Source organism: Rhopilema esculentum, chromosome 13 (genome assembly GCF_057945365.1).
Source record: "Rhopilema esculentum isolate cy_ngs chromosome 13, ASM5794536v1, whole genome shotgun sequence".
NCBI classification, from domain to species: domain Eukaryota; kingdom Metazoa; phylum Cnidaria; class Scyphozoa; order Rhizostomeae; family Rhizostomatidae; genus Rhopilema; species Rhopilema esculentum.
The window spans coordinates 8,816,301-8,843,196 of record NC_142827.1 but is presented as its reverse complement, the minus strand read 5'-3'; the positions used below and the strand labels follow the sequence as shown (position 1 = coordinate 8,843,196).

Sequence of the window (26,896 nt, the reverse complement as noted above, 5' to 3'; positions counted from 1 at the left end):
CGTTGTTTTGAGCATAAAAAATTAATAGACGGCATTTCCATGAAGCAAAAATCGCCCTTAGTCGTTTCCAAAGGAAAATGACAGCTTATCTTCAAAAAAATTTAATTCGTGATATGGGATGATGATTATGTTTACTTTGATACGTAACGGCTCTTTAAGCTATTCACATTCCCTTTTAGAAAGAAGGGCGATATCCACTCATAGAAAGGTCCTTAATTCGAGCCAAAGGGGCCATAAGCTTGCAAATGAAGGTGGCTCCCCTATGATTGCCCTGTATCGAGTGCATTTGTGAAGGACGTATTTGGCATGGTTTCGAAATTGCTTTTTTGGCAGGTTGATTAATTAATTAAGTCTTGCTTGATGCATATAGGTACAGTAACGTGCCTGCAACATTAAAAAGGATAATTTGGCTACCTGGACCACACTTTCGATAGAAACGATGTACCATCAAAGCAGTGCCGGTTGAATTCGAAATTCGTTTTGAGGACGAAGCAATGCTCAACAGCGAGTCGCACTTAATTATGTTTGATTCAGATACCTGGGCACTTGGCATAGTCAAAGCCGTTATATTTATTATTGCTCAATATAAATGACCAAACAATGGTACCAAGGCCGTTGCAGTAAATAACATTAGGTCCAGATATCTGGGCACTTGCCACAGACTGAATCATTATATCTCTTATTGCTCATTAGGAATAAGGAAACAATGCTACTCAGTCCCTTGCAGTGAATGACCTTAGGTATGGATATCTGGACACTTGGCACAGACAAAGCCGTTACATTTAATATTGCTCATTATACATGAGGAAACAATGCTACCCAGGCCCTTGCAGTGAATGACCTTAGGTCTAGATATCTGGGCACTTGGCACATACAGAGCCATTATATTTATTATTGCTCATTATACATGAGGAAACAATGCTACTCAGTCCCTTGCAGTGAATGACCTTAGGTCCAAATATCTGGACACTTGGCACAGACAAAGCCGTTACATTTAATATTGCTCATTATACATGAGGAAACAATGCTACCCAGGCCCTTGCAGTGAATGACCTTAGGTCTAGGTATCTGGGCACTTGGCTCACTAGAGACATGTCAATCAATTGCTCATTAACAACGTCTCAATTACAGCTATTTGCCAAAATTCATTATAAGATTGAGGCTTTGAGCATTCACCTACTTATAATCCGTACAGTAATAAGCCTCCCACATTTAACCCAATAGTTAGGCTGCGCTGACGAAGCATAGGAATTTTCTTGAATCTAATATATCCAGTATCCCGTAGTTTTTTAGGGTACAGCTTAATTGCATCAAATAACACATGCGCGGCCCATACGGTCCACACGAAACTCCGATTATTTTATATTCAAAACAATGACTGCATTATAACCTATTCAGGTTTTTCAATCAAAAGATACAGCCTTTTTCAATGGCCATTTTTAAACTCACTACCAATTCCCAAAACTACTTCAAACACCCTTTGAAAGAAACATAGTGGCGATAGAAGTAACCAAAATTCCCCCTCCTTTATTAGGAAATCGGAAACTATTACAGCATATAAGTTTTATCAAACAAAATATCGTCTCAAATATAAATATTATTTTAATTGCAAGAGACTACATTTGAAAATCGTCACTTCCAAATACGATACACTTCACCACATACAGTAGAACATTTGATTCTTGCCCAAATACATCTCAATAAATTAAACTTTTGAACTACGTCCTTATTTATAGTTATTGATATTTTTTGCCTTTTTATGGAAGGAAGACTAGCTTTTCTTGGAGAACCCGCCAAGGCGGGTTCTTGCAAGCCCCTATACCCGAAACTTTTTTCCCTTCATGGAGAGCCCGCCAAAGCGGGCTCTGGGTGGACCGCCGGCCCGCGGCACGCCGAGCCAGTGGACCGCCGCCCGCGGCACGCCCACCCAGTGGACCGCCGGCCCCCGACACGCCAAGCCAGTGACCCGCAAACCCCCCCCCAAGCCGAGAAGCAAATTAGCAAAGAACCAACTAACGCCATGCCCAACACACAAACCCCCCCTCACACAAAACCCCAACACACACGGCTTCGCCCCCCGCAGAGGCGTGCCCCCCGCAAAGGCGTGACTCCCGCACAAAAGAGGCTCCCACCAAAAAGAGGCTGTGGGGTGCTCCCCCGCAGAGGCTGCGACAACCACGCCCTCTGCCATCACAAAATTTTTCCTCAAAAAAATGTGCAAAAAACACTCGCACTCCTGCAGAATTCAGCGCAAAAATCACTCGCGCTCCTACGCGATTTTTACTCGCACTCCTGTCACAGGCGCTAGAGGGCGGGGACCTTTTCTTTCCCCTCTCCTCCCCGCCCTCTAGCGCCTGTGACAGGAGTGCGAGTAAAAATCGCGTAGGAGCGCGAGTGATTTTTGCGCTGAATTCTGCAGGAGTGCGAGTGTTTTTTGCACATTTTTTTGAGGAAAAATTTTGTGATGGCAGAGGGCGTGGTTGTCGCAGCCTCTGCGGGGGAGCACCCCACAGCCTCTTTTTGGTGGGAGCCTCTTTTGTGCGGGAGTCACGCCTTTGCGGGGGGCACGCCTCTGCGGGGGGCGAAGCCGTGTGTGTTGGGGTTTTGTGTGAGGGGGGGTTTGTGTGTTGGGCATGGCGTTAGTTGGTTCTTTGCTAATTTGCTTCTCGGCTTGGGGGGGGGTTTGCGGGTCACTGGCTTGGCGTGTCGGGGGCCGGCGGTCCACTGGGTGGGCGTGCCGCGGGCGGCGGTCCACTGGCTCGGCGTGCCGCGGGCCGGCGGTCCACCCAGTCTATCCTAACAAGCCTCTGTTAAGTCTAACGTATCAGTGGATCAGAAAGGCAATCCGGGGACCAGAAGGGGGTTTAATCAGCAAATAATATAGGATTTGTTATTTCACAAACTTAAGGTAACGTCATAAAAAGTCAACACATATAAAATATGTCCACCCATTTCTATACAAATCCATGATGCACACTTGAAACTTCTTGCAGTATATTCTTGAAAAACCGACAAATAATTGATTTCCTCAATAAAGCAGTTTAACAATGTTAATCTTAATCTACCTAGACATGTTTTTAAATGCACTTTAAAAGACGTATATGTCTTTGCTGCATGGAAATCCGGGAAAAGCTTGGATAAAGATCATAGAAAATATCTTAGGCAGCAGAATTTATCTTCATATGTTGTTGTATGTTATTTCTTTGGATTTTAATGAAAAACCCCAAAGAGTGAGTACTTAAGCTCTAAAACTTGACTCACATTTTGTTAAGTATAGGTGCCCCAAAACACCGTTCTCAAAAAGACCCCCTCACAGCTTCGTTACGCCACTGCCACCCCCCCCCTAAACGCTAGCACCCGCTACGTCTATGTATTTTAGCGATGAACGGGCTCAAGGCTCTAACTTTGCAATCCTTGACGCACTGTTGTATTGTTTTAGGGCAATTGGAAAACCGAAAAAATGCTCTATCTCATTTTTTTGCCTGCGGCCACCGCTAGCGTTCATGTGGGAACTCTCAAAACTTGTCTCGTGCGATATTTACTCCGATGACTGTTCACGAGGTGAATGGGGAATGCACAATCAGTTCCTATTCAAGAGCCTCTTTTCGGTGTAGTTCTTTACCAAGCCCCTTCTGAAACGCTGCATCGAACAACTTACAGACATTTGGAAACAATGAACATGAGAAAACAGCAAGCATTGCTACTAAATACAACATTCTCGACATCAATACAAAAAAGAAAGCAAAAAACAAGCACAACTCACCAGCAAACGGCAGAGTAGCAGCAAAACGGCTATCTTGACTACTTGGATACCGTTACATATATAGCTAGTTCACTTAACTGAAGGCGGTGGTCTTTTTGTAAATTTCTCACTCTTAAATAAATGAGTGTATGGCTTGCTAGTTTCGAAAGGAAAGCCGATTTCCAAACACAACCAAGGATTGGTTAATCATGGTTACTTGATACCATATAGTAATTGGACAAAACTGACAACGGCGAAAGAGAAAAATGATTAAGAATGAAGGAACGTTATTTATTGCAAGCTATAACACAATAAAATTGGATACATGTGAATTTATAAGATAGTTAGAATTTAAAATCTTCATTATCAAATAAGTAGACAGGATAAGGTAATAAATAGCGGTTAATTCTATAAATCTCCACCAAGAAGATTTGTGTTTTACCAGTAATTCACAATGGAAACGCAAAAGATACAAATCGAATAGTTACAAGCTAAATCATACAGAAGAATGAGTCCTTTCACCCTAGCCAAATTTCAGCCATGGTTTAATTGTTGGCTAACAGTGTCACATCAGAGCATTTAATACAAAAGATTTTGAAACGTCAAACGGTGGTAAACTTGGCAAGACATTTATGTTCGCGTTTTTAAGATAGCACTAAACAGGTAAGATAGACACCCCCCTTGAATTCTGCATAATAGCTCTAAAAATACCTTTTTAATACAATATTGTCAAAAACGTAAATCAAGTAAGGGGGCATTGCTTGTTGTTTGAAGACATAACTGATCTTACTTTTTGGGAAAAAGTAACAACATACAAGGTAGAGGTGGAATTTTATGTTCCGTTTTTTTTGTTTGCAATTTCATTCCTCAAGACTCCTTCCTCAATATTAAACAACTTAAGCTCAATCTCAAACATGCAAGCAAGAAATGGTATAGATGTGTCAGACTTCATAGCTTTGGTTACCAGTCGTAGACAAAATAACTAGTTTACAGTTGTTTACATTCACGTTGAAGAAGAGTCTAGCTAACAAGCTCTTAAGCTGCCTCGGATGCCTTCGCCTGTAACTCTAAAACAAGTTGATCATGAGTCTCGGAGGGTCTATCCAACATCGATCCTGAAATCAATACACAATAGACTGTAAGAGACTTCTAAAAAAGAGGGTATACAAGTTTGAAGACAAACGTCAAGATAGACAGCTTACAAGACACTATAGAAACAGGAGAAAGTAAGTGTCTTGCTATAATTTGGAAAATTAATTTGTAATAGAAAAAATTCTGTTATAGAAAGAAAAAACGACATTAGAAGGGAAACACAGCAAATAACCCGCTGTTAAAACTCAGAAAAATTAAAATAATTTTCAGAGCCAGCTTTAACATCAAAGATAGCTCACCTTTTAAATAGTGCTCTCTGCAATAAACTGGTAAATTCTTGCTTATCATAGCGATCTAAGAAATAAAATAGACTTCGTTTAATTACGCGGAAAAACCAACTTTCAAATAAATCATATGTAAGGTATCTACCTCTATGCTAAATACGTATTAGGCCTAAAGATTATTTTCTTATAAGAATTTGAAGATGCTGTTGCTTATGTAGTTCCTTTGGGCAAAACCTATTACAGTTTTCTCCTTAATCAAAAAATAGTCTTTTATTGAGTCAGGCAACCCTCCGTCCGGGAGGAAAAAAGCATGCGCACGCAACGAGGCAACCCTCCGTTCTGGAGTCAAAGAGCATGCGTTTGTACATAAGATGTGGGGCTTCTATCGCATTTCAAGTTGAGCACTATTTATTAATTTTCCAAAGCTGACTCGTAAATTAACTTTCTATAAACACCTAAAGACTTCAGGCAGGCAGACTTAACACCTGGGCCAGTGGTTCAATGTCCCATCGCTTCAACGGGTTTATAGAACTTTACTTTGGCCTCCATTTATAAACACTATAAGTAATATAAACCGAGTAACTGTTGGAAGAGAACGACAGTGAGCAAATCATTATTAAATGCTAGAATGTTTTTGGTCATGGCAGTTAGCAGTGATGACTTTAGCGGTGGGTTTTTACTTTATCGAATCTTGAAACAAATGCAAAAGCCACAGTGAATAGCTTTATTAAACGTCAGTAGCGGAACTTTATCAAAACCAACCTGCAAACAGTCTTCAGCAAAGAAATGCCTCAAGTCTTCCCCAACAGCTTTTTCCAAGAACCAACGCAAAGGCAAATGGTGATGCAAAAGGGCGTCCCTATTTATGACAAAAATGTAACATTAGCAGGGGGAAATCTTATACAAAACTTTATTTCTATTATCAATGATAAAGGATCTGTTAATTCTTTAGAATGACATAAAAAGTTCATTATTTATCGAATATCAACCGCGGGATTATGAAAGAAGCTCGAATGTTGTTCCTTGGATGGAGTGAGTTCTTTAATGTTGCAAAACTAAAGAAACAGAGAGTGCTATAGTTGAAGCAAGCAGGTTTTTGCATCGCTTCTTCAAGGAGGCCGCAAGTTTTCGGATTGCAATTGAAAAAGTTCTGTTTCCAGTTCCGTGGATTATATGCATAAGGAGTTCACGTCAGGGTTGATTTCAGGCCAAGAAACTTTTGCATTGAATCGTTATCAGCTTGTTCGTATTTTCTAAAAAAATTCTTCACTAAAAAGTGTTTAAATCTCATTTAGAGGACTTCTAATGCTCATAAACATCAGTGAATAAACATTACTTCAAATAAACTTAATTTTGATATGAATCAAATTTGAAATATAAAACAAATTTATGCATACCACATAGCCAAAAAATCTTCGAGAATATGATGAAGGAAATCAGGACGAGGCAAGTCTCCTTCTGATGTTAAATTCGTGACTGGTGAGCTGTAATAATACAAAACAGGATGCAAGAAGTTTGAGAGGTGGGCGTCCACTACTTCACCGACTGCACGTTCTTCTTTGAACGGATCAGAACTGAAACGAGACAGGAAATTCAAAAGAGGCCGGTAACAGATATACTTGAAATCATAGTCATAAGAGAACATTTGATAAATTCTAGGTTTTCAGAGCGATAAACCAAGAAATGAATGACAAAGATACAAGTGGGGCAAAGATACAATAATTCAAATAGATGACACTGTAGATGAATTATCAAGAATCAAAGAGGGTACCAGACAATTATTTTTCTGGGTATTTGTGTCATTCTGACTCCGGATACATATTCACATATTATTGTCTTTAATAAGTCTATTGCAGCTAAGCACAAAATGTTTGTGGTCAGACATACCCTGGGCCTGAAAAATTCTTCCCGTATTCTAGATTAAGAACAATTCCTCTTTTGAATGGTACACCTGTGTGCTCTATAAAGAAAGACAGCAAAATAACACATTGAAATATAAGGAAGGAGGTTACTGAACAAAAAGAGTTCTGGCTCCCTAAAGAATACAGATTCTTGCTAATCAAACCATTAGCCTCAAATTTCTGACAAAGAAGTGTGATGACACAATCTTAATTTCTACTTTTAAAGTTGCTATTTTGTAGAATTCGACTTCCAAGAAAAGATAAAACAGTTAACTGGAACATTCAAAGATAACGCATTAGGTGACGTGAAAACGTTTAAAAACTAAAATGTGAAAAAAGATTGCTATCATACTTTGAAATTCAGGTATAAGGCCCTTTGGAAATTCTTCAAAGTATTGAAACTGGCCATCATCTTCTAGACGCAAAAATATTTTGTTGAATAAACAGAATTAGCAATGTAAACATTTGGCTTCACGCCAGAGAACATGAAAAGCAAAATAAATTATTTTTCTAAAAATGTATACATAAAATCGCTGAAGTGGATAAGTCAGGGAGATAAGATGCTCACTACTTTTGGCCAGTTACTAAACAACCTTGAAAAGCTGGCAGGTGAAGAGAATTGTTTATGCTAACCTGCAAATAACTGGTCTATGAGCATCAAAATGGTGCTTAATTAGCTTACTCTTCAATTCACAAATTTTACCGCCATAACAGATTACTTTGTACCTGCGTTGAGTATCAATAAACTGGCCAGCAGCGAAGATTCATAAACTATCTTTACCGACTTCAAAGACGATTGGACATAAAATGGTCAACAACCAGACCAGATATTTCATATTAGTTCACATCATTACTCAAAAGCACTAGGTTCCGTCGGTCAACCGTTCAAAGTTAAAAATACAGCATGCCGATTGAGAAAACGTTGGGAATTCGTCTTACGTTGCCGATTGGCTGCCTATCAGTAAGTCTATTGTACTGTCCAACCAATGGGGAATTAAAATGGCCATCGAAATGCGTCGCGACATAATGCCTTTTAGACCTAGATGCATGGCCACGACAAGAAAAATACCATCAAATAATCAAAGAGCAAAGGCTCCCACAGATGTCCTAGTTCTGAGGGAGAGTATTTTGCTTCGAACAGACAACTTAAATCTTGAAAAATGTAATGAAATGCCCTGCTTGTGTTATTAGACCATCAGTTCAAATCTTGAAACTCACAAAGCAATGATCTATACCAAGCAAATATATGAAAAAGAAACTCACGGAGTACAATGACATCAACCAAAACGCCGAACATTTGGTAAATGCCCTGAAAAAAAGTGCTTACGTCATTAGTGTCCAGATTCTTTGTTCCATCATGTGTTCTGCATTCGTTCTTTACTTCTAGCTTAAGTTGAATCTTGAACCCTAGCATTAACTTACTCGTTTTTCGACATAAATGGAAACAGCCAGTGAATGGTGGGTTTGTCCACAAAACATAATACTGGGCAAAAATCATTCACTCAGTTTTATTTTAGGACGATTCAACAAACGATAAATACTATGACTGTATTTGAGGTTACAAATAGGTTCGGAAACAATGCCATTAACCAAATCATATGATCAATATGGGTTTCAAGATCTGTGCACGCTAACTTGCAAGGTTCTTAACTTATTTTGATAAGATTTTAAAAGGTACATACGGATGCTTCATTGAGTCTCTTCGTTAAAGTATTTAGAAGTTCAGTATTTGGTAGTGTGAGGTGTGGCCATTTAACGCCGTGGTTGCGGTATTCCAACAAATGATGCAAGGCTCGAGCTAAATTGAAGGAAAATAACATATAAATGACCCTATCAGTGCTGGTTTTTCCTGATTCAATGAGGAAACTATGGAAAATTTAGATAAACCACGAAGTATTTCTTAGCAAACTACAGGAAGATTATCTGATTGATTTACTAACCACCAAATACCAGCGAAAACCGACATAAGTTATATATTATTCAGTTCATAGGCTCAAACATTAGGATCTCAATATGAGGACCTGCACTTTCCAAGGAAAGACAAACGCATTAATTTGTTGTTGGTCACAACATACTCGATCATTTCTTTTCTGAAACTATATTATGTAACAACTTGAATGATTCCTTCACTATCTGCCTTATCGGTGTCATCAGTTGGCTTACTGCCATCCGTCGTCCCATTGACAAAATGCAAGTAAATATGTAACCCGCGTAGCTTTAAAGGACATTTTGAATGCAGTATCATTTGAGATGTAGTTTCTGTAGGGAAAAGGCGGCGGAAAAGAGAGAAATTAAGTCTATATATCTGAATCCTTGGCTTTCCCCTTCTTGCTTGTCTTGCCACATAGAGAAAAAAACAACCGTGTGTGGCTGCTGGGATGTGCTTCGACTACAAGCAAGCAGTGATTATGATTGGCCTAGATCACAACCCTAGGTCGTTATCCTATTGGTCGTTCATTGATTGACAAGCTTCTTTTCGCCCTTTCAGAATCGTTGTGAGATTTCCAGTGATACCACAGACATCTACCCAGTAATCCAAAAATTTACACTATATCAAATCTTAAAAATTTTCTATTGTATCTCTCTCTTCCCCTCTGAAAAAAAACCTGCTGTATGTAATGCCATGAGATTTGGTGTACTCAAATTAATTCCTGAAACACAACTCTACAAGTAGCATGTCTTAAAGACGAGCGAGTACTGCATCGGATATTTCAATGTAAACTGTATATTTTTTCCCAGCAACACTTAGACAAAAATAATTCTAAGGACTTGAGACAGCGATCATATCAATGTAGTAATCCTTTAAACTAGGAGAGACGATGGTTAGATATGATTTCCTTATCTGTAACATAAGCTATCCTTTCCCACAAGTTTCAAATTTTTACTTGTGTTACTTACTTGTATATCTGAATCCATGGATAAAACCACCGGCAGATTTTCGCCAGTCTAATGAATGGGTTATTGTACCAGCTGTGAAAAAACAACCAAAAATTGTACGTTTTTGGGATATGTAAACTATAAAATAGACATTCGCTGTTTTTATCAATTTAACAGATGCCTTTGATCAAGACCAGTCAATTTTCTTAGCTGTGCTTGTTCAAAACTAATGAAAAAATGAAATATTAATTGCAGACGTCATCTGAGTACAGTCGATTGCCAGAGCGTTAAACTTACACAGCTAAAACTTCCTCAAATGAAAATACACACAGCTGAAAACACTTCAAATTGGAAGTGCAAATAAGCTTATACAGTTCAATCTCTCACTAAATTCACTCGATATTTAAACCTCGTAATTAACAATACATGAAAAGGTGTTGGGATTTTGAAAAGTGGGATGCCTTGTCTAAAGTCCTGGCAACACGACGGCCATTTCAATTAACATTTCACTAAACATTTCAATCAACTTTTCTTGGAAATTGTTTTAGGAATTTTTGTATCTGATGAATTCATGTCAGATTAGTATGCTAGCTAATTCTACAACTAACAATATTTGACGGAGAGAAGATGCCGTTAGCGGCATTACAAGAAACAGGGTATTCGAAGCAACAGGGCGTTCGAAGGACCTTTGCCAAGAATTACAGGTAATTGAAGGCTATTGCTGGAAATGAAAGATGCACTTACCGAAAAAGATATTTTTTGTCACTGTCGATTCATAATTATGGTGTATCATTGGGTATTTCTTGCGCGGACCATCAGCCCTCTTTGGTCTTACTGGTTTGTCAAAGATTCCAAAATCAAACTAAGGAAAGAAAAAGCTACTTAACAAAACTTAGGTAAACACCAATGGATGAACCTTCAAGATAAAATGCGGTAATGCGAGACATGAAGATGAAAAATCAACGGTTATCTTCTGATACAAGCTTCAAAAATTTGGAATTAAACCCAATTGGTATTACTTGCTATGATATGAATTTATCAAAAATATAAAAAATCAAATATATACAAAAATGTTTGGTCGACACAATTGAATAAGAAAAGTCAAGTCAAGTTTAGTTTCACTTGGAGGATGGCGGGGAAATGGATTTTATGTATTACCAATGATCAGAAAATTCCCAGAGATTCATAGACTTGGAAATATGAATTTTGCTTTCAGAATTTTGGTTACGTCCTAAGGAAGACCATCTCATGTAGGCCTGAATAGGCATAATTCTTCATTCAGTGCATTGTAGTGGTGAAAAAAGTTGTAGAAAAGATACTCAGAAACATGCTCTTGCATTCAATGGAACATTGTATATTTATATATTTATATGTACCTTGAAACCCATGCATCTAATAATGACGTCATATGGCTCTCGAACAGCACTATTGTCAGCTGCGAAAAAAGATGAAACTTAGAAAGTAAACCACAACTTTTGTTACAATTATCCAGATTAGAAATTATGATGCTCTAAACAATATTAGTTACAAGAGTAAGAGGGTTCATACGTTCTCCTGATCCTCCGACTTGAATTCTTCCTTCTTTGTTTTTATTGAAATTCATATGTCGTATGTCACCCTCTAGAACACAAAGAAATTGTGAGCACATTGAAATTGAAAAAGATAATAGTTTGAATTCTCTAGCCTGGCACCTAAAAATAGGGGCTTCGCATGTCATTGTTAATAATTCCATCTACGCTAAGAAGGACTTTACTATTCCCGCCTTGCGATCTTTATGGTCGAAATGCCAAAAATCGGCAAAGTCAGCTGCTTGTGTCATTACACCTTCGATACCTCATACATCTTGATCAATGTTTTTCTTTTGTTTTTCCAAAGACTCTTTGGTTTTGTAAGCCCCCCCCCCTTATCCCCCTAGTAACACGTCTAAAAACTCTTTAAATCAGTCTTCCAGCGTGGCTATATAGCAACATAACTTTGCAGGTGAACATCACCACGACTTTAACACACAAGAAACATGATTTGAATTATATGACGTCATTAGAGAGGGGTAACATAGAATCTCTAGTGTAACACAGCTAAAATTTGAAAGCTAGGGTTTTAGCGTCATTAAACCCTAAAACATTTGAAACAAAACAATTAGGACTTTTTAGTAGAAAAATAATTCCAATATCTTATAGTTATAATAACGCGCTGTTGACCAGTCGCTAGAGATAAAATATAATACGATAACTAGGTTTAATCTTTGAACGGTGTTCAACATATTGGCAGGGAATGAGGGAATGTGTTACGAATGCTTGAGTCCAAAAGGTGTCTTACCGAACTGGCCATCAAGTGACTTGAGCTGGTATGTGTCAATTGGTCCATCGTTTACCGCTCTGTAGATGAAACAATGCCTCTTAATAGTAACTTTTCACCAGCAGCAAGTTGAAAAGAAACAAACTGAGCATTGCTTGAGTAGCGAGAAACCCCTACACTGAAGTTGTCAAGAGTTCTTGAGTATCGACAAATTGTTGTTTTGCATATTAAAAAGGAACTTCCAAAAAATTTCAGGAGATTGAGCTCAGAATGAGAACAGACCCAGAATTTTGTATTGTGTAACTTGTTTACCGACTACTCATAGCCCGGGGTCAAGGGGCATTACTGAACAAAAACTTGAAAGCCAGTTATCTTAATCTAAAAAACTGAAAGTTCACACCGTTAAATTATAACGTGATAAGCATTTGATCCGAAAAGCCATAATCTTATCAATTACTGTTTCATTGTCCAGTTTACTTAAAAACAAATAGAGTTTTGGTTCAAACGAGGCCTACCTTAAATCCCCAACGTAGTGCGTTTCCCAAGAGAACCTCGCTCTTTCCCTGAAATTTGAACAAGGTTATTTACAATAAAATGGTATCATTGATCGGCTCTGTAAACAAGAAAAAGGAACAAAACAAGAAAAACAGAAACGAAAAAAGAAAACAGCAATAACATATATTCTAGCATGAGTTTCAAATGAAAAAGAACTTAAAAGAGCCTAAAAATTTGACCTAAACACCAACTGCTGTACGATAAAAACAAAGAGCCACAACGGTATTGTGGAAGGTTCGTACTAACCATGTATTACAAGGGAAGAAAAAACACTGTCATTGTTTCAAATTGCTTGACATATTGCATACTGGCAATAGGGTCAAGTTTGGAAAGACTTCACTTTGGCAATGAAGCCTAGTTCGTCGTGACAAAAATTGTTTCATAATCGAATAGGTTCTGTTGACTCTGTACGTCGCAACTAAAAGTAAATTAATTTAGACCGTCTTATTATCTTTATGTATTGTCTGGAATACAGTTTTTTGGCTTCTGAGAATGTCAGACGATTCCAACATATTGTATTCGACTTTTTTATGGAGTGAGTGAGTAGTCATACCTTGACATCATGTGGATGTAATTCGCTGCACCCGCCAAGTGTTGAGCTGTCTCAAATGCGGAATTCCCTTCAAAGGCAAAAAATTTCATTTACTTTTTCTTCTTGTCATGAAAAAAAGTCCACATAAAATTTTTTTTATAACAAAACAGATGAACAGGAACTATATCCAGTTCTTAATCAAATAAAACTGTGATTATATTTTATCAAACTTTTCGAACAATATAGCTGTAGACATCGCTACGGATATATCCGTAGTTGAAAAACTTCTTGAGCTCCACAACAGTCATCACTCGATCACTCAATCACTTGATTAATCAAACATTCGATCGTCTACTGTGATCACTGAAATTTGATTAAAAACTCGTATAAAAACAAACCTCGCCCAATGATAAATACAGACTTTCCCTCGTAATCATCGGCATTAACAGACATTTTCGAATAAGACTGCAAAACATAAATCACCAAATGAAGAAACAATTTAAATTGCGAGATGAAATATACCTTAAGAGCACTTTTTTTGAGATAAAACACAGACAATGCAAGACTGAACGCACGACATATCCAGTGACAAGGTACAGTGAAACCCAAACCCTAATCCATGTGGTTTTCTCTCTTGAGGAGGAGTCAAAGTGGGGTAATATTTACACTACAATGCTTGCTCTAACCACATCAAGAAATCAAAAAGATACTCTGAATTATCTTTCCTTATACTGAAGGCAAAACTTAGGGCACAAGAACACGAAATTATCCACGGGGCTCTTCCTTGAATATCCCCGCATTTTCTTTCCTTATATTTACGATAAAAACAAAATAAAAATTATTCCACTCACTTACCACAGTATTTTCGATCCCTGATATATTTTTTGGATTATTTTCAACCCAAAGACCAGTACTAAAAACAAATATATAAAATCAGAAATGGTTGCTTTCATCAAGGTTCACAATATTTTGCATATTTAATAAAATCTCTGATACAGAATAAGCAGCCTGAACGTACCTTCGTCCCAAAATAGGCAGATTATGAAAATACTTTAGCCAGTGACAGCAGGGACGAAATTGGCTAGGGTGCAAACCAAACTCCAAAGATTTCCCTAAATGGTTAGTTATTCATAGAGGAAATTACAGAACATTGAAAGTGGATGAAATTGTTATTTTGCACCAAAATTGTCCCCTCCAAGGCGCATACTCCTAGCTACGGTCTGCTGGGTCGATATATTAGTTTATTTGGTTCTATTAAAGATGTATTTTTTCAAACTTTAAAGAGAATGTTTGTTTTATTTGATCGTTCTTTGTGGTATTCGTTTGTTGTTCCACTTTTCACATTTAAGTCGCCTCTATAAACAATATTTTATCTTAATTTATTAAAAAGCATACCTGACAATCAAATATTTGCACTGATATGGGTTGGTTTTCTTGTCATACAAAGTAAAAGTGTCATTTTCAGGATGTTTAACGACGCGCCTGATGTTGACCCCATACTTCGCCTTTAAATTCAGACGTGTCGCAAAGTCGCGCAGGTATTCAACCTGGAAGCAAAGATAAGTAATAAGTTAAGAACAGGCTAAAAGTGGCAAACTACCAACAACAGTATTTGCAATAAGCTCATGATAGGTATAGTGACTCCTTATATTATGGGCCCCTGAAGGGAGTCCAGAATCCAAATCATACCCCCATAAAATGAAATTTGTTAAAACAGAAAAAAATTCGCAAAAGCTGGCTGGTATTTGAGTGTTAGAAACACAAGACTTTCTAAAAAACGACTATATTGCCAAGAGCTTCTGACACCTGAAAAACGTGATAACATGCATATTTTAGCTAAATTTCTAATCCTGTGAAACCTTAGAGCAACCTTCTAGCAAGGAAAAAATTATCTATTATTTTCATTCCTTAGTTTTGAATGAAGCGGGCATGTCAAAGGTATGGGTGGATGCTAATGAATGATGTCTGGGCATAATAGGCAAACTCTAAAGACAGCTTGACAAAAAACTAACTTCAGCATGGAAATCATTCAGAATACAAATTAAATCCTGCCACCCAAAGATTTTCTCTAATTGTTTTGACTGGTGGATTTTAGAAACGATTCAAAAAACAAGCATACCATTTTGTCAGCTGGTGGGAAGAATTCTTTTGTATAATGCTTCAAAAGCAGGGATTCGTCGTCTGATATCAATGAATTCCAGTCATGTCGCATGTTAAACTCTTTATTTGTTTGTCCTAGAAATCCAATCAAAATACAGATTTTCTGTGTAAGGGCTAGACAGGTTAAGAAAAAAATCCAAATTAAAATTTCATCAGTAGGTATTGTTCATAATGGTTCCATGCTATAAGAAACTCATCAGTTCAGGGCAAGGGTTGTGACACATAAATGAAAGCATACAAAAATCATTTACAATATTTCAAACGAAAAAGGTTAATTTTTGAATAGGAAATTGTAATAGGAAATTAGTGAGAAAACAGTATTTTGAGCTGCCAAAGCTGAACAAAATAATTCAAATCCGTTTTTAATTTTATTGGAAAGAGGATCTTTTTACTTCTGAAGAAGACTTTTGTAGGGTACTTCATCATTTGACTTACAAAGGGGACCCAAGTAGGTTAGGGACTAAGGACTGGGATACTAGGGGGAGGCAGGGGGCCTTAGCCCCCCCCAAAAAACCTTAAGTAGCATGAGTAAACTACTTTTACTTTGTAAAATATTGCTGTTGTTTCACTTACTTATCACGGCTGGCCCTCCCCCCAAGCAAAAATTTGTACCTCTGTCTTTGTTAGGGACATCAAATTACTGTCACCAAATCAGACTTTACCATGAACTTTGATGTAGCAATTTTGACCAGCCCTTTTTTTAACGATATAGGCTACCTCCTGGGTAGAAAACAGCAACCCAAGCATTTTTCAGAAAATAATGTTGTGTTTTGTAGTTAACAGAGGATTTCAATCAAACATCAAAACTTGTGACAATGCTTTAATAAATAGTTTGAGCTTTGAAAACTTGGAAAATCTGAGACAACTGCCTTAGTTTTGCATCACTGTTGCACCCTTTCACAAAAGAAAAAAGGATAGCATCATTTCCTGGGATTGCCTTTGTTTAATAGAGATCTAGATATGAGTAGCATTGTATAAAAATTGAAAGCTGCTTCAAGGGGGCATTTAAGTTTCCTTCCTTTGCCAAGGGGGAAATACTTCACAACGGGTATCTCTTACGGGTGAACTCAGATAGGGGAGAACCAGAAATGTTTTAACACTCATAGTGTATAAGAAATTTGGAGCTTTCTGCAGTAAATGCCTCCTTTCTTACCTACTCCAATACAATCAGCTTAACAGTAGGATTCAAAATAAGTGCCCTAGGCAAGTTTAAGCTTTTCCAGACTATAATTTCCTATTCAGAAACCTTGCAAGGTCATTTTATTGCAGGTATCTTATCACTTCGCTTATGTGCTCAGAATACTGCAGTTACAAGGTCAATGCTGTATGACTTCATATATTTTGTGGGGGTGTGGCTGGCTTTCTGCAAGTGTACTTTCAGTTTCAGTATGAAGGGCTTTCGTTTAGTTTAGATTTGGATTTCTTAACATTAATAAACAGGATCAGAAACTTGTTTTGGTGTATATAAACAGCATATGGTGCCAGCAATATTGACACTTCATCTAGCACTTTAACTGCCTACTGTCCCCTTATCTATCCAAAGCGTTTGACTTTGAAGTCAGTCAGTTTTCATTTTCAGGGAACAAACTCTTTTCTGTGGTGGCTCATATGGATGGAAATATTTACCTTTTTCATTCTGCTGGTTGCAAACAACTTTGGGAAAAATTAAACTTTTGTGTTCCATGATTGAAAATACTGTTTAATGAATAGCTCAAAAGTTATTGTAGTGTCATTTTGGTTAACATTAAGAGAAATTGTCTCAAAAGAGCTAGAAACTTGAGAAAAAAAGCTTTTGTTGTAATACAAACCTGTGAATCTTTTGTTTATTGATATTAGTGTTCTATGTCTGGGGTATTTTTTGTAAAACCATCCTAAAATGTAGAAATTATATTTGCATTACAAATACCAAATAATTTTTCACCACGACTGCTCTTTGTGAATTCTGTACTAGGAATTAATTCCTGTAAATCCATCTTGTGACTGCTATGTTTTGAAATAAATCACTACTGTGTTTAGGCTACAGTGCCTGCCAAAGTTACCTGGAATACACCACAACTTGAGTTGTGTTTTTTTCTAAATACTACTACTTACACCCTCTCTCTTTCCCAAAACAATTGATAGTTTAGATATCATACAAGTCAGAAGAAAAAACATACTTCATAATATCCTTAATTATAGTTGAGAAACATTGTTCCTAGGGGAAGAGAGATGGAAAAATGGAATAAGCTTCTTTCATTATATGAATATATGACAGAAATAATCCAGCATTCTCTACCTGCAGAAGTGTCTCTTTCAAAAATTACATAGTCTCTGCCAGCACGCTCCAAAAAATATCCCATTTGAAGCCCTACAAAGACAAAAATCCTCATTAAAAGCAAACAAAACTTGATGACAAAACATAATCAAATGTGATTTAAAATAAGCAGGTTGATGAATTAATGGAGAAAACTTATAAATAAGTCATTACAAAAACCTTTTAGGAGAGGTATGATATTATTTTTATTTCCTACCTAACCAAGTAATTGAAGATAGAACATTGATTTACAGGAAGGAACATATTGACTGTCTAGACATTGTATGTTATTACATCTTTCTTCCTTAATGTGTTTTCATCTATTTTGGCAAGGAAGGATAAATTTGACAGAAAATTTGCCATTTCAGTCTAAGGAGACTTTCAAGGAAACATTTTTATGATCAGTGCAATGAGAGTGTATAATTATTCCAAAGAAAAGTGTTGTGTTGTCTTGGTTTGCATAAACAAACAAGTCATATCTATATTGTAAACAACATGTAGCACTCATTTTTCAGATTTTTGTTGTGTATTGACTGCACTGAAACGTAGGCCGTTTTCAAAAAACAATTTTAACCAGCCGTCCAACATAAAACTGCACGACAGTCACAACCCTATTGTCTGTTTATGTTTGCAATTTCGTTGTTACATAATTTGGCGTGTGACGGAAACCAGGCACGAGCGATAACTATATCATATTTCGAAAATTAAACCATTTCTCGCTTCATTTCCTTGTTTTAACAACATTAAACTGCTGGCTGACTCGTTTACTGCGAGCGTATTTGTTTCGTGAACGAAAGAGCTGCTAAGATAAATAAAAACCCGATTATGAGGTTGAAACCATCAACAGATAAATCGAAATTGACTCGTTTAGCAATTAGCAATGCTACAATTTTAAAACACAGCATTAAGCCAGGTGCAGAGTTAACACTAGAGCGCTTCAACAAGAGTCTAGGTGAATTTGCACCTGTCCGTGATTACGAATTCAATCATGTATGCAGACAATTTACATTTCCAGCGTCCACAAAGAAAAACTTTTTACAAGGAAAATCTGTCTTTATGATAAAACTAAAGCAAAGTTTGGCAACAGATAGTGTCGAACGACTCTTAAATCTCTAAAGCAAAATACAGAAACTACCTGAAGCTTGAACAAATCTTGAGCTTAATTTTCGAATAAATACCACATGATACAACTAAGCTTATTTGGTATATGCATAAAGTTGCATTGTGCAGAACAAACAAGACTTAAAAGTTGGGCTTGACATCATGTATCGACAATTCTATTAATATTTACAAACACAAATGATCTGTTAGTAAATTTAAACATAATGTGGCATCTAAGATACCAAAACGAACTTGGAAGTAAAAGTGACTTAACATCCGACTTGCTAATAATTAAATTTCTTACCTGAAGGGCCTGCACCTATAACGCAGTAATCAGTTGCTGTTGAAAGTAAGAATTGCAGATTTGATATCAAGAAAATGAGAAGGAGTTTTTGCTTTTCCATCTTGAGGATAGCCTGAAAGAGAAACAGGATGCTTTTACCATTTACACAAAACTTCTTCCCCCTACGGTCATGCTCAATTACTTCCTTTCCTGTGATGTTGACGGGGGTAATATTCAACACTTCCCTTTTGCTCATTATACAATCATGTGAACGGGGGTAATATACCATGACGATATCAGGTGGACATGTTTCATTTTACTAAATCGAGGAAAGCTTTAGTTTACTAAATGTTTGCTTTTTTCAAAGCCATTTACAATTTTCATTTTATTACTTCAAAATTTCAAGACACAGAATACTCAATTCTGTATTTCATAAAGTAAATAACTGGGACATAACGATAAAAGAAACCCAACTTAATAGAATAAACGATGCACAAGGGGGACTTAGGTCATAAGCACAACTGGTGCGTGATTCTGACCCAGCAGTGGTTTTAGAGCCGGTAGTCAAAAACATATGCGGGGACCTTGTTCTTCAGAACTTTGATATTTTTTCTTAGTTGCCAGGCCTCTTTTGGCTACTATAAGAACGGGGCCTGGGACCATGCCCCCCGGGACTTCTAAAAATCGTCACTGTTCTGACCTTTCATTTAAAATATAGGCGTATCATAAGTACCACAAGACCCAGCCCCCCTCCAAATAATTTTCTAAGATATCATTTTGCCACCCTTTTCAAAAAACCTGCCATAATAACAATGTCAAGAGCATCATCTTCAAGAAAAACTTCTAACAAGTACCCACAATTTCTAGAAAAGGTTCTCTCTAATTCTTAGTATCCAAACTAGATCCTACAATGTGCCCCAAAGCCAGTGCTTCCACTGTTCAAATTTAGATTTCCTTAAAGCGAAGCTGAAATTTTTCAAAATTCCTTAGGATTCTTTAAACCGGAATTCTATTTTCTTTGAATATTCCCTTGTTAGTTTTATCCCAAAATTAGTCATGCCATGACTAACGGTTAGTATGCATCTACCAGTTTTGAACGATTAATGAAGAATTCGTTCATTTTCTACTTCGAATGGCCTTTAAAAGAATAAGGTGTTAAAACAGTCAAATAATTATCATAAATTATAAAGGTTGCATAATTATTATACAGTAGAACTTTAGTGTTCATCGGAACATCGATTGCCTAAATTTTCCATTAAACGACAAACGTGCTGTTTTCAACCAGTGCGATCTCATTTAACGTGCAGAGGACACGGAGCCAGAAAGATGCAAACTGTTTGTACAGGGTGTAACGTAATTTTTACTGACTGATTATAATTTACAAAAGTGCGTATTGATATAGAAAACTGGCAAACTTAATTAAGAGCTATACAAAGGAAAGGATATGCTCGATGGTTAACAATGGTGTGATGGGTTAGGTTCAAATGACGTGTAATTAGCAAAGAGAAAGATGAATATAGAATTACGTAGGTATGCAGAAGAAGCAATGATGGATTGTATAAAATGGCCTAAATTGAATCACTACAGTTCCAGGTAAAAGAAGGACAGCAACAAAGAAAAAATGGAAGCAGACTTTCCCATAACAAAATATATTAAATATAGTACTAGTTTTCATTTATTGGGATTAATGATAACATTATATAAAATAGGTATAAAGTCAAAAATATTGATTAAAGTTATAAAGATCGAGTCTACAATTCCTTCATAAATTTTCTCCGAAGTTTTCTTGTATCGGCATCAGTTGCATTTGCCTCTGTAACGATATGCGTTAGGTTCGGCAGAGAGATGCGAGAGAGAGAGGTAGGCAACGTGTTTTTTCAAGTGCTTCTCTTAATCAACTGAACTTTAATCAAGTACAAAACAACTTAAAAGAAAGCCTTAATTACAGATCAACACAATAGGACACCGATACAGATCAAAACATATCATGACAATTAAACTTGAACAAACATCACTATATTGGTACGACATAACTCGTCAATGTAAAGACACGAACATGTTACGATCGAATTCAATTCAATATACAAACGTAAACATTCAAGTTCATATCTCCATTGAGAAGGGATCCCGAAATTTTTGCACGTATCTCTTTTCTTTCCCGTTGTTAAAGCTGCACTTTTACCGTCAAAGAAATTTCGGTTCACTGTGACAATAGATAAACTCGAAATGATGTCTTAATTCCAACTGTTTTGGCACAAAGAAAGGATTTGACTTATTCAAAAATAAAGCAAAATTTATTCAAAAACACATGTTTCCTTTAGAATTGGTGATGGTTCATCATCACCTAGAAGCGCTAACGACTCTATAATTACAAGCTTCAGATATAGGAAATTCAACATCCGACAACCTCTTGTGTCGTTATTAAAAGGTCATCAACAACACTTTAGACCCCGTTTACACTAGCACGGATCCAAATGGATCCGTACCCAAACTAGCACAGATAGGCCTCCCGTTTACACTAGACCTGTGGATCCGTACCCATTTGGGTCTGCTATCTGGACCCATTTGGGATCGCTTTCCAAGGTGTACTCATTTGGATCCGTGCTCGTTTAGGTCTAGTGTAAGACCCCGTTTACACTAGCACGGATCCAAATGGATCCGTACCCATTTGGATCCGTTCTAGTTTAAACGGGGTCTTAGTCGCTATATCTCCGCTGTTACATTACACAACTGAAAAAGCAAACATTTGAAAATAATTTAAACTTTTGGAAAAACAGTTAATACTCTAAAAATTTCTTAAAACTTTGCAATTGCTTTTATGACATGAGCCCTTCCTAGGGCCTTTAGCAATAGACCTATGATGAAACACGAAATACTAGTCTTTGCAAAAAGTAAATGACAAATATTGTAAAAAAGGCGTGAATTGATAGATTTGCAAAACAATGGTCTAGGGGCAAATCATCGGATATCTTGAAATTTGGAGAATAGGTACCCGGAGAAGCAGACAGAATGCGTCGTATCAAAAACACTGTGCAAGCTTTACTATGTACATCAACTGTGCTTTCATAATCAATGTAGCCTGAAGTAAAAAGATCTGTCAAAACCGAGAAGTGAAATAATCAATAGGCCATTAGCAAACTATGCTTGTTTGCTGACACACACGTCTATCTATAAAGAAGCTCGAGAAAATATGGAAAGAAAGCATTGAATGATTGTCCTGAGAAGACCGTAGCAATGAAATCTCTAGGAGTATGCGATAGTTTAGGGAGTGAAAATCTGAAAAAGATTGCTTCGCGATCCCCTACAAAACACCCCAAGTTTTAGTCACTGAAATCTGATAGCAAATTGAATTTATTTTTAGAAATTGGAGTCAACTTCTGTAGCTGGGAAAGAGCTTTCGGTCAATAAAAAGTTGATTAAGAAAACAATCATTGCCCAACGTCACAAAGAAAAACAAGCACATTCCGTCCAAGTGAAAAACCAAGGCGAGAATCCAATTGAAATATTAACAGGTGGCGAATGATTGCACAAAAAAAATGAACACGCAACCAGTTCCGAACAGACGGCGAAGATCTTCCCAAGCTTTTGAATCATAATAATATACTTAGAAGTTTGTCATGTCATGATAAGGAGCCACATCTTATACTTTGAAACATTTTGTCTAAGACTCAAGGGAAAAGCCTTTCTACATGTAAACGAAACAGTGATTTTCCCTCTTATCCTTAACTTTTCAGCATGACACGACTTAAAAACTTTGTCTTTTCTGAATCAATCTCCTGTGATTGATGAAATCGGTACCAAATCTATTTTTAAAAGCACCTTTTCTCAAATTCGTCTACCTACGCGCTAAATTTACAATGATTCAAGTAAGCTTGTCTAAAGCACAAGATTCCTAAAACTCAGTGTTGTGAACAAAAAAGCGAATACATTAGGCATGCAAATGGAATTTCCTCGTAACATGTTCTATCGTAAAATTTTCTTTCAAATTGAATAGTCAGCATAAATTTTACTCACAAAATACTCCTGTTCGTGGTTGTCTTGCCTGGAATAAAGAAGTACTCCAACGAAACTTTCTCACAGAATATCAGATTTAATTCGTTTGCATCTGATCTTAATCTGATTGCTAAGATAACACGCAAATTGCGATTACTGTTTGCATAGAGACCCAAAGAATAGCGAGCAGCTAATCAAACATCTCTGCTGGACAACTTCATTTGTTTCTATCTACGCGAAATCAAATATCGAACAGCGTTTTTCAAATTTCTGCTTGAATAAAAGCTATTTTCGAGATTTTGATGCTATTGCCCTTAAAGCTACAAAAGGCTCTGTAGGGAACTTCTGGCAAAAATGGACAAATCTATGATAAAAATGATTACACGTACATTTGATTTACACAGTGCATTCTTTATGTTGATGACTTTATAGCACCGATGTCGAATTGAAGCGCGTCATGTTTTGCCTAATGCCAAAGGAATACGTGTTTGCTTCAAAAATGATTCTTATCAAAAAACTCTTCCTATATGTCCTATTGTGAATGACAAATTACCTTGTGGCATAGGTAGATAGCTCGCTTTTGCATTTCTGCCTAACCATATCGTGTCACCATAGATGATAGAATGCTATTCTGGTTTACATACCTTAAAATACCCAATCATTTGTCACGTTATCTTAAAATGGGAACTTGCAAAATCTGGAAGCATTTTTTTTCATTTTTTGTCATTTCAAAAATCTTTACACGCGAATTCCCTATCAGCTATAATACAAATAAAATAAACTACTTCTATTACAATTACTTCTTTAATATATATAAAATAAAGGTGTTGCTGTTCTACCTAGGGATCGTGTTTTGTTTAGGGAATTTATTAACTTTGCAGGAATCCTTTCAAGTTTCTTTTAAACATGGAAATTGTGGGGCTCATTCTGATGTTTCTTGGAATCTCATTCCATGTTTTGGCCCCAGAATGAAAGAAACTTCCCTTTGAGAATTCCAAATTTTGCCTTGGGATGTCATGTACAGAGCAGCCATGTACAGAGCTTTAGATGCTATAAAGTTGCAAAATGCTCTTCTTTTCTCAACTCACTGTGCAACTTCCTCAAGCCCATGTTGAAATCACGTGGGGATTTGCCGTTGGTGTTATGCAATAATGGATGATAGTCATTTAGATTCAATTTCCCTTTAAGATAGCTATATTGTGAATTTTGGTATAATCTATCAATGTATGGTTGTCATTGTTCTTGACAGTTAATTCAGTCTTGTACAGTTATAAAAAGAAGAAATGAGAGGAGTGGACAGCTTTTTAAATTAATCAAATTCTATTTATCTGCAAAAGGCTACTTTTTTGACCATATATCTGTGTCTTGTTTCATTTTCTACGTTTTCGCTCAACCAGAATCTTTTAAAATGTGTATTTAGATAACAGCGATTTCTACTGATAGCGGAATGCGTAAATTTTTTCTCACCTTGTAAGTATGCTGCCGCTCTGATAAATGGAAAAATCAAATCAGCGGTGTGCTGGATCGATATTGCTAATTTGGAAATGAAAATAATTAATCAGGCGAAAGGCTCTTTGACGTCATCAAGTTGATCTTCCTAGCGAATCTATCAGTTTCCTTACAAAGACACTGTTCCTTTCTCTTTTGATACCGACATTAGTTAGATTATAATGATCTATGCTGCTACATCTGCTTCAGAAATACTGAGATAATTCTAGATAAAGGAATAGCAATTTGCTCCAGAGTACAAGCTTGCATAGGCTGCTGTTGCCTGTAACGCCCAAAAGCATTCTCACGTTGCTTATGTAACATTTATATTTTATCAAGTTGGTGTCTGTTCCATTGATTAAACGCTCTCTTATGTAACTCAAATGAAAGAATAAAAAATTTAAAATACAAAAGGCAAACAAAGTATATAAATAAATAGTTAAAAGTGGAGAAAGATATGAATCTTCTTTGTGAGAAACATTTTTTGAAGAAAATATGAGGCGTCGAGAGAAATGCACTTTGACTGGGAAAAACACATTTACAGGCCGTCTGCCAAGAATCAACCGTTACTTTAGTCTCAAAGTTGCTTATATGAGTACAAGATCAATAAGGCAAAGGAAAGGAGCCTTGTGGAGCTGCCACCAAAAAGAAACGCTCAAGTTACATAATAGTATCGTTCGAAAAAACACAGTAGAAATAAACTAGGTACGGTCCTCTCCCTAGTTTTCATCGATTGTATATTAATGATCATGATTTCTAACTTTCACATTAGGATATAATGGAGCCTTGATGACATCGTAGATTGTACGATCTGTTCAACACTTATCAAAGATGGTTAGCATACGCAATAATGAACACGTAGATCGTCATGAAACTAGAAACTCAAATGAAGCTCAAGCTAGATCTCATAAGATGTCCTGCTCCTGAGGAAATCAAACAAACGAAATCAACGAGTAATTGCAGACAACAATCGAGTCAAAATTGATCTTACCGTAGCTGGAAGTACAACCGTACGGCTTGTTTGTTGATTCGAATCTGGACTAATTCTATCTTTAGGTGAACTTTGATATAACTAAATGTCTGTCTATAGATCAATTCAAATCAAGCTGACATCGTCTAGAAGGTAAACCTTGTAACGGTAATTAATTTATTGTATTCCTGTTAATTTACTTAATAAAAGTTGACAAGAATTATGTGTTATGCGTGCGTTTCGTGAGAAATGACAGCTTTCTTTGTTCAACTAACATTATCATGCATTCATTCCTGATATTTGCACGTACCTGACTGCGAAAATCGGTCTGATTGTATCCTTTGGGAAATCGTTGAATATGAAATAATAAAAAATGCAATTAAAGAAGGCACCTCTTCTTGCGCAAACACAAGAAAAATTTATTATGATGAACACTCACCTACCGGAAAGGCTACACGCGATCAAAGTGCCTCTACGCGCAAACCCAACCTTTCTGAATCCAGTTAGTACAGATGCAATTCTATTGACAGTTATCCTCTTTTCTGCTCATCTTGTAAAAAGGTAGTTAATTTTGTTTTGAAACGGAGGTTGAAAGCGGATGGTGGGTTGAGAATCGAGGCGAATAGACGGCCACTCACTACTAGCAACAAAAAGCGATCATTGATAAAAGGCAGGCTATTGTCCGTTGTTTCCCTCCACCATCGACCAACGCTTCTTCTTCTTTGTCCTAAATGCACCAAAACGTTTAAAATCACACTTAAAATGTGCTGTAACTATTACTAATTAATGCAAAGGACAACCTCTTTATTCAAATGATAATAAACATACAAAAAATTTTCCAGGCCATTCAAAAATTGTGAGATAATTTTGCCCTGATTTATCTGAAGCTGTTAGCATCTGCTTCAATTCATTATCATTTGAAAGTTTCGAAGGCTAGTAGGTCACGTGTATCTAAAACGTATCGATTCTTTGACTGTTAGACATTTTCTACTTCACAATATATTACGAAAGACCTGATACATTTCACATCACCTCGTGTATATTCAAATCCGATTGGATAGCCAGCTGTCTTTTTTCAAAGCGCTCTCCAATATTTTAAATCGAAAACAGAAATTCTTCTAACCTGTTCATCGGACCGTCTTGTTCAATATACAAAGTTTCAGAGGACTCGTTTGGGGAATCTACTAGAGCTTTTTTCCCATGAGAAATTTAAACATTCCTGATGGCAGCCAGGGCTAGAACACGGAGCCTAAAGTTACTACCAATGTAAACTTCAAAACAAATCTACTGTCATATTTAAGTAAAGTTTCGTGTCGCATACTGATGAATG

At 36.8% G+C, this 26,896-nt stretch overlaps 1 protein-coding gene across 6 annotated transcripts; it reads right to left on the bottom strand.

Moving 5' to 3' along the window:
* Positions 1-4,012: 4,012 nt before the first annotated feature.
* Positions 4,013-26,237, bottom strand: LOC135692313 (FAD-dependent oxidoreductase domain-containing protein 2). 6 transcript variants are annotated; one of them, XM_065210427.2, is made up of 23 exons: positions 26,006-26,237; positions 19,137-19,248; positions 17,714-17,785; positions 17,247-17,309; positions 15,398-15,513; positions 14,674-14,825; positions 14,134-14,191; positions 13,677-13,743; positions 13,300-13,366; positions 12,707-12,754; positions 12,213-12,271; positions 11,445-11,516; positions 11,273-11,331; positions 10,641-10,758; positions 9,918-9,989; positions 8,702-8,817; positions 8,283-8,328; positions 7,372-7,434; positions 7,006-7,078; positions 6,516-6,692; positions 5,881-5,977; positions 5,134-5,188; positions 4,013-4,857 (listed from the first exon to the last, which is right to left on the bottom strand). In XM_065210427.2, exons 2-23 carry the CDS (start codon positions 19,234-19,236, stop codon positions 4,778-4,780), a joined length of 1,830 nt encoding a protein of 609 aa, XP_065066499.2. In that variant the 5' UTR covers positions 19,237-19,248; positions 26,006-26,237; the 3' UTR covers positions 4,013-4,777. The 6 variants fall into 6 exon arrangements, with proteins under 6 accessions (XP_065066499.2, XP_065066497.2, XP_065066500.2 ...); XM_065210425.2 differs by lacking the exon at positions 26,006-26,237 and adding an exon at positions 25,877-26,005; XM_065210428.2 differs by lacking the exon at positions 26,006-26,237 and adding an exon at positions 25,588-25,719.
* Between the last annotated feature and the right edge of the window lie 659 nt (positions 26,238-26,896).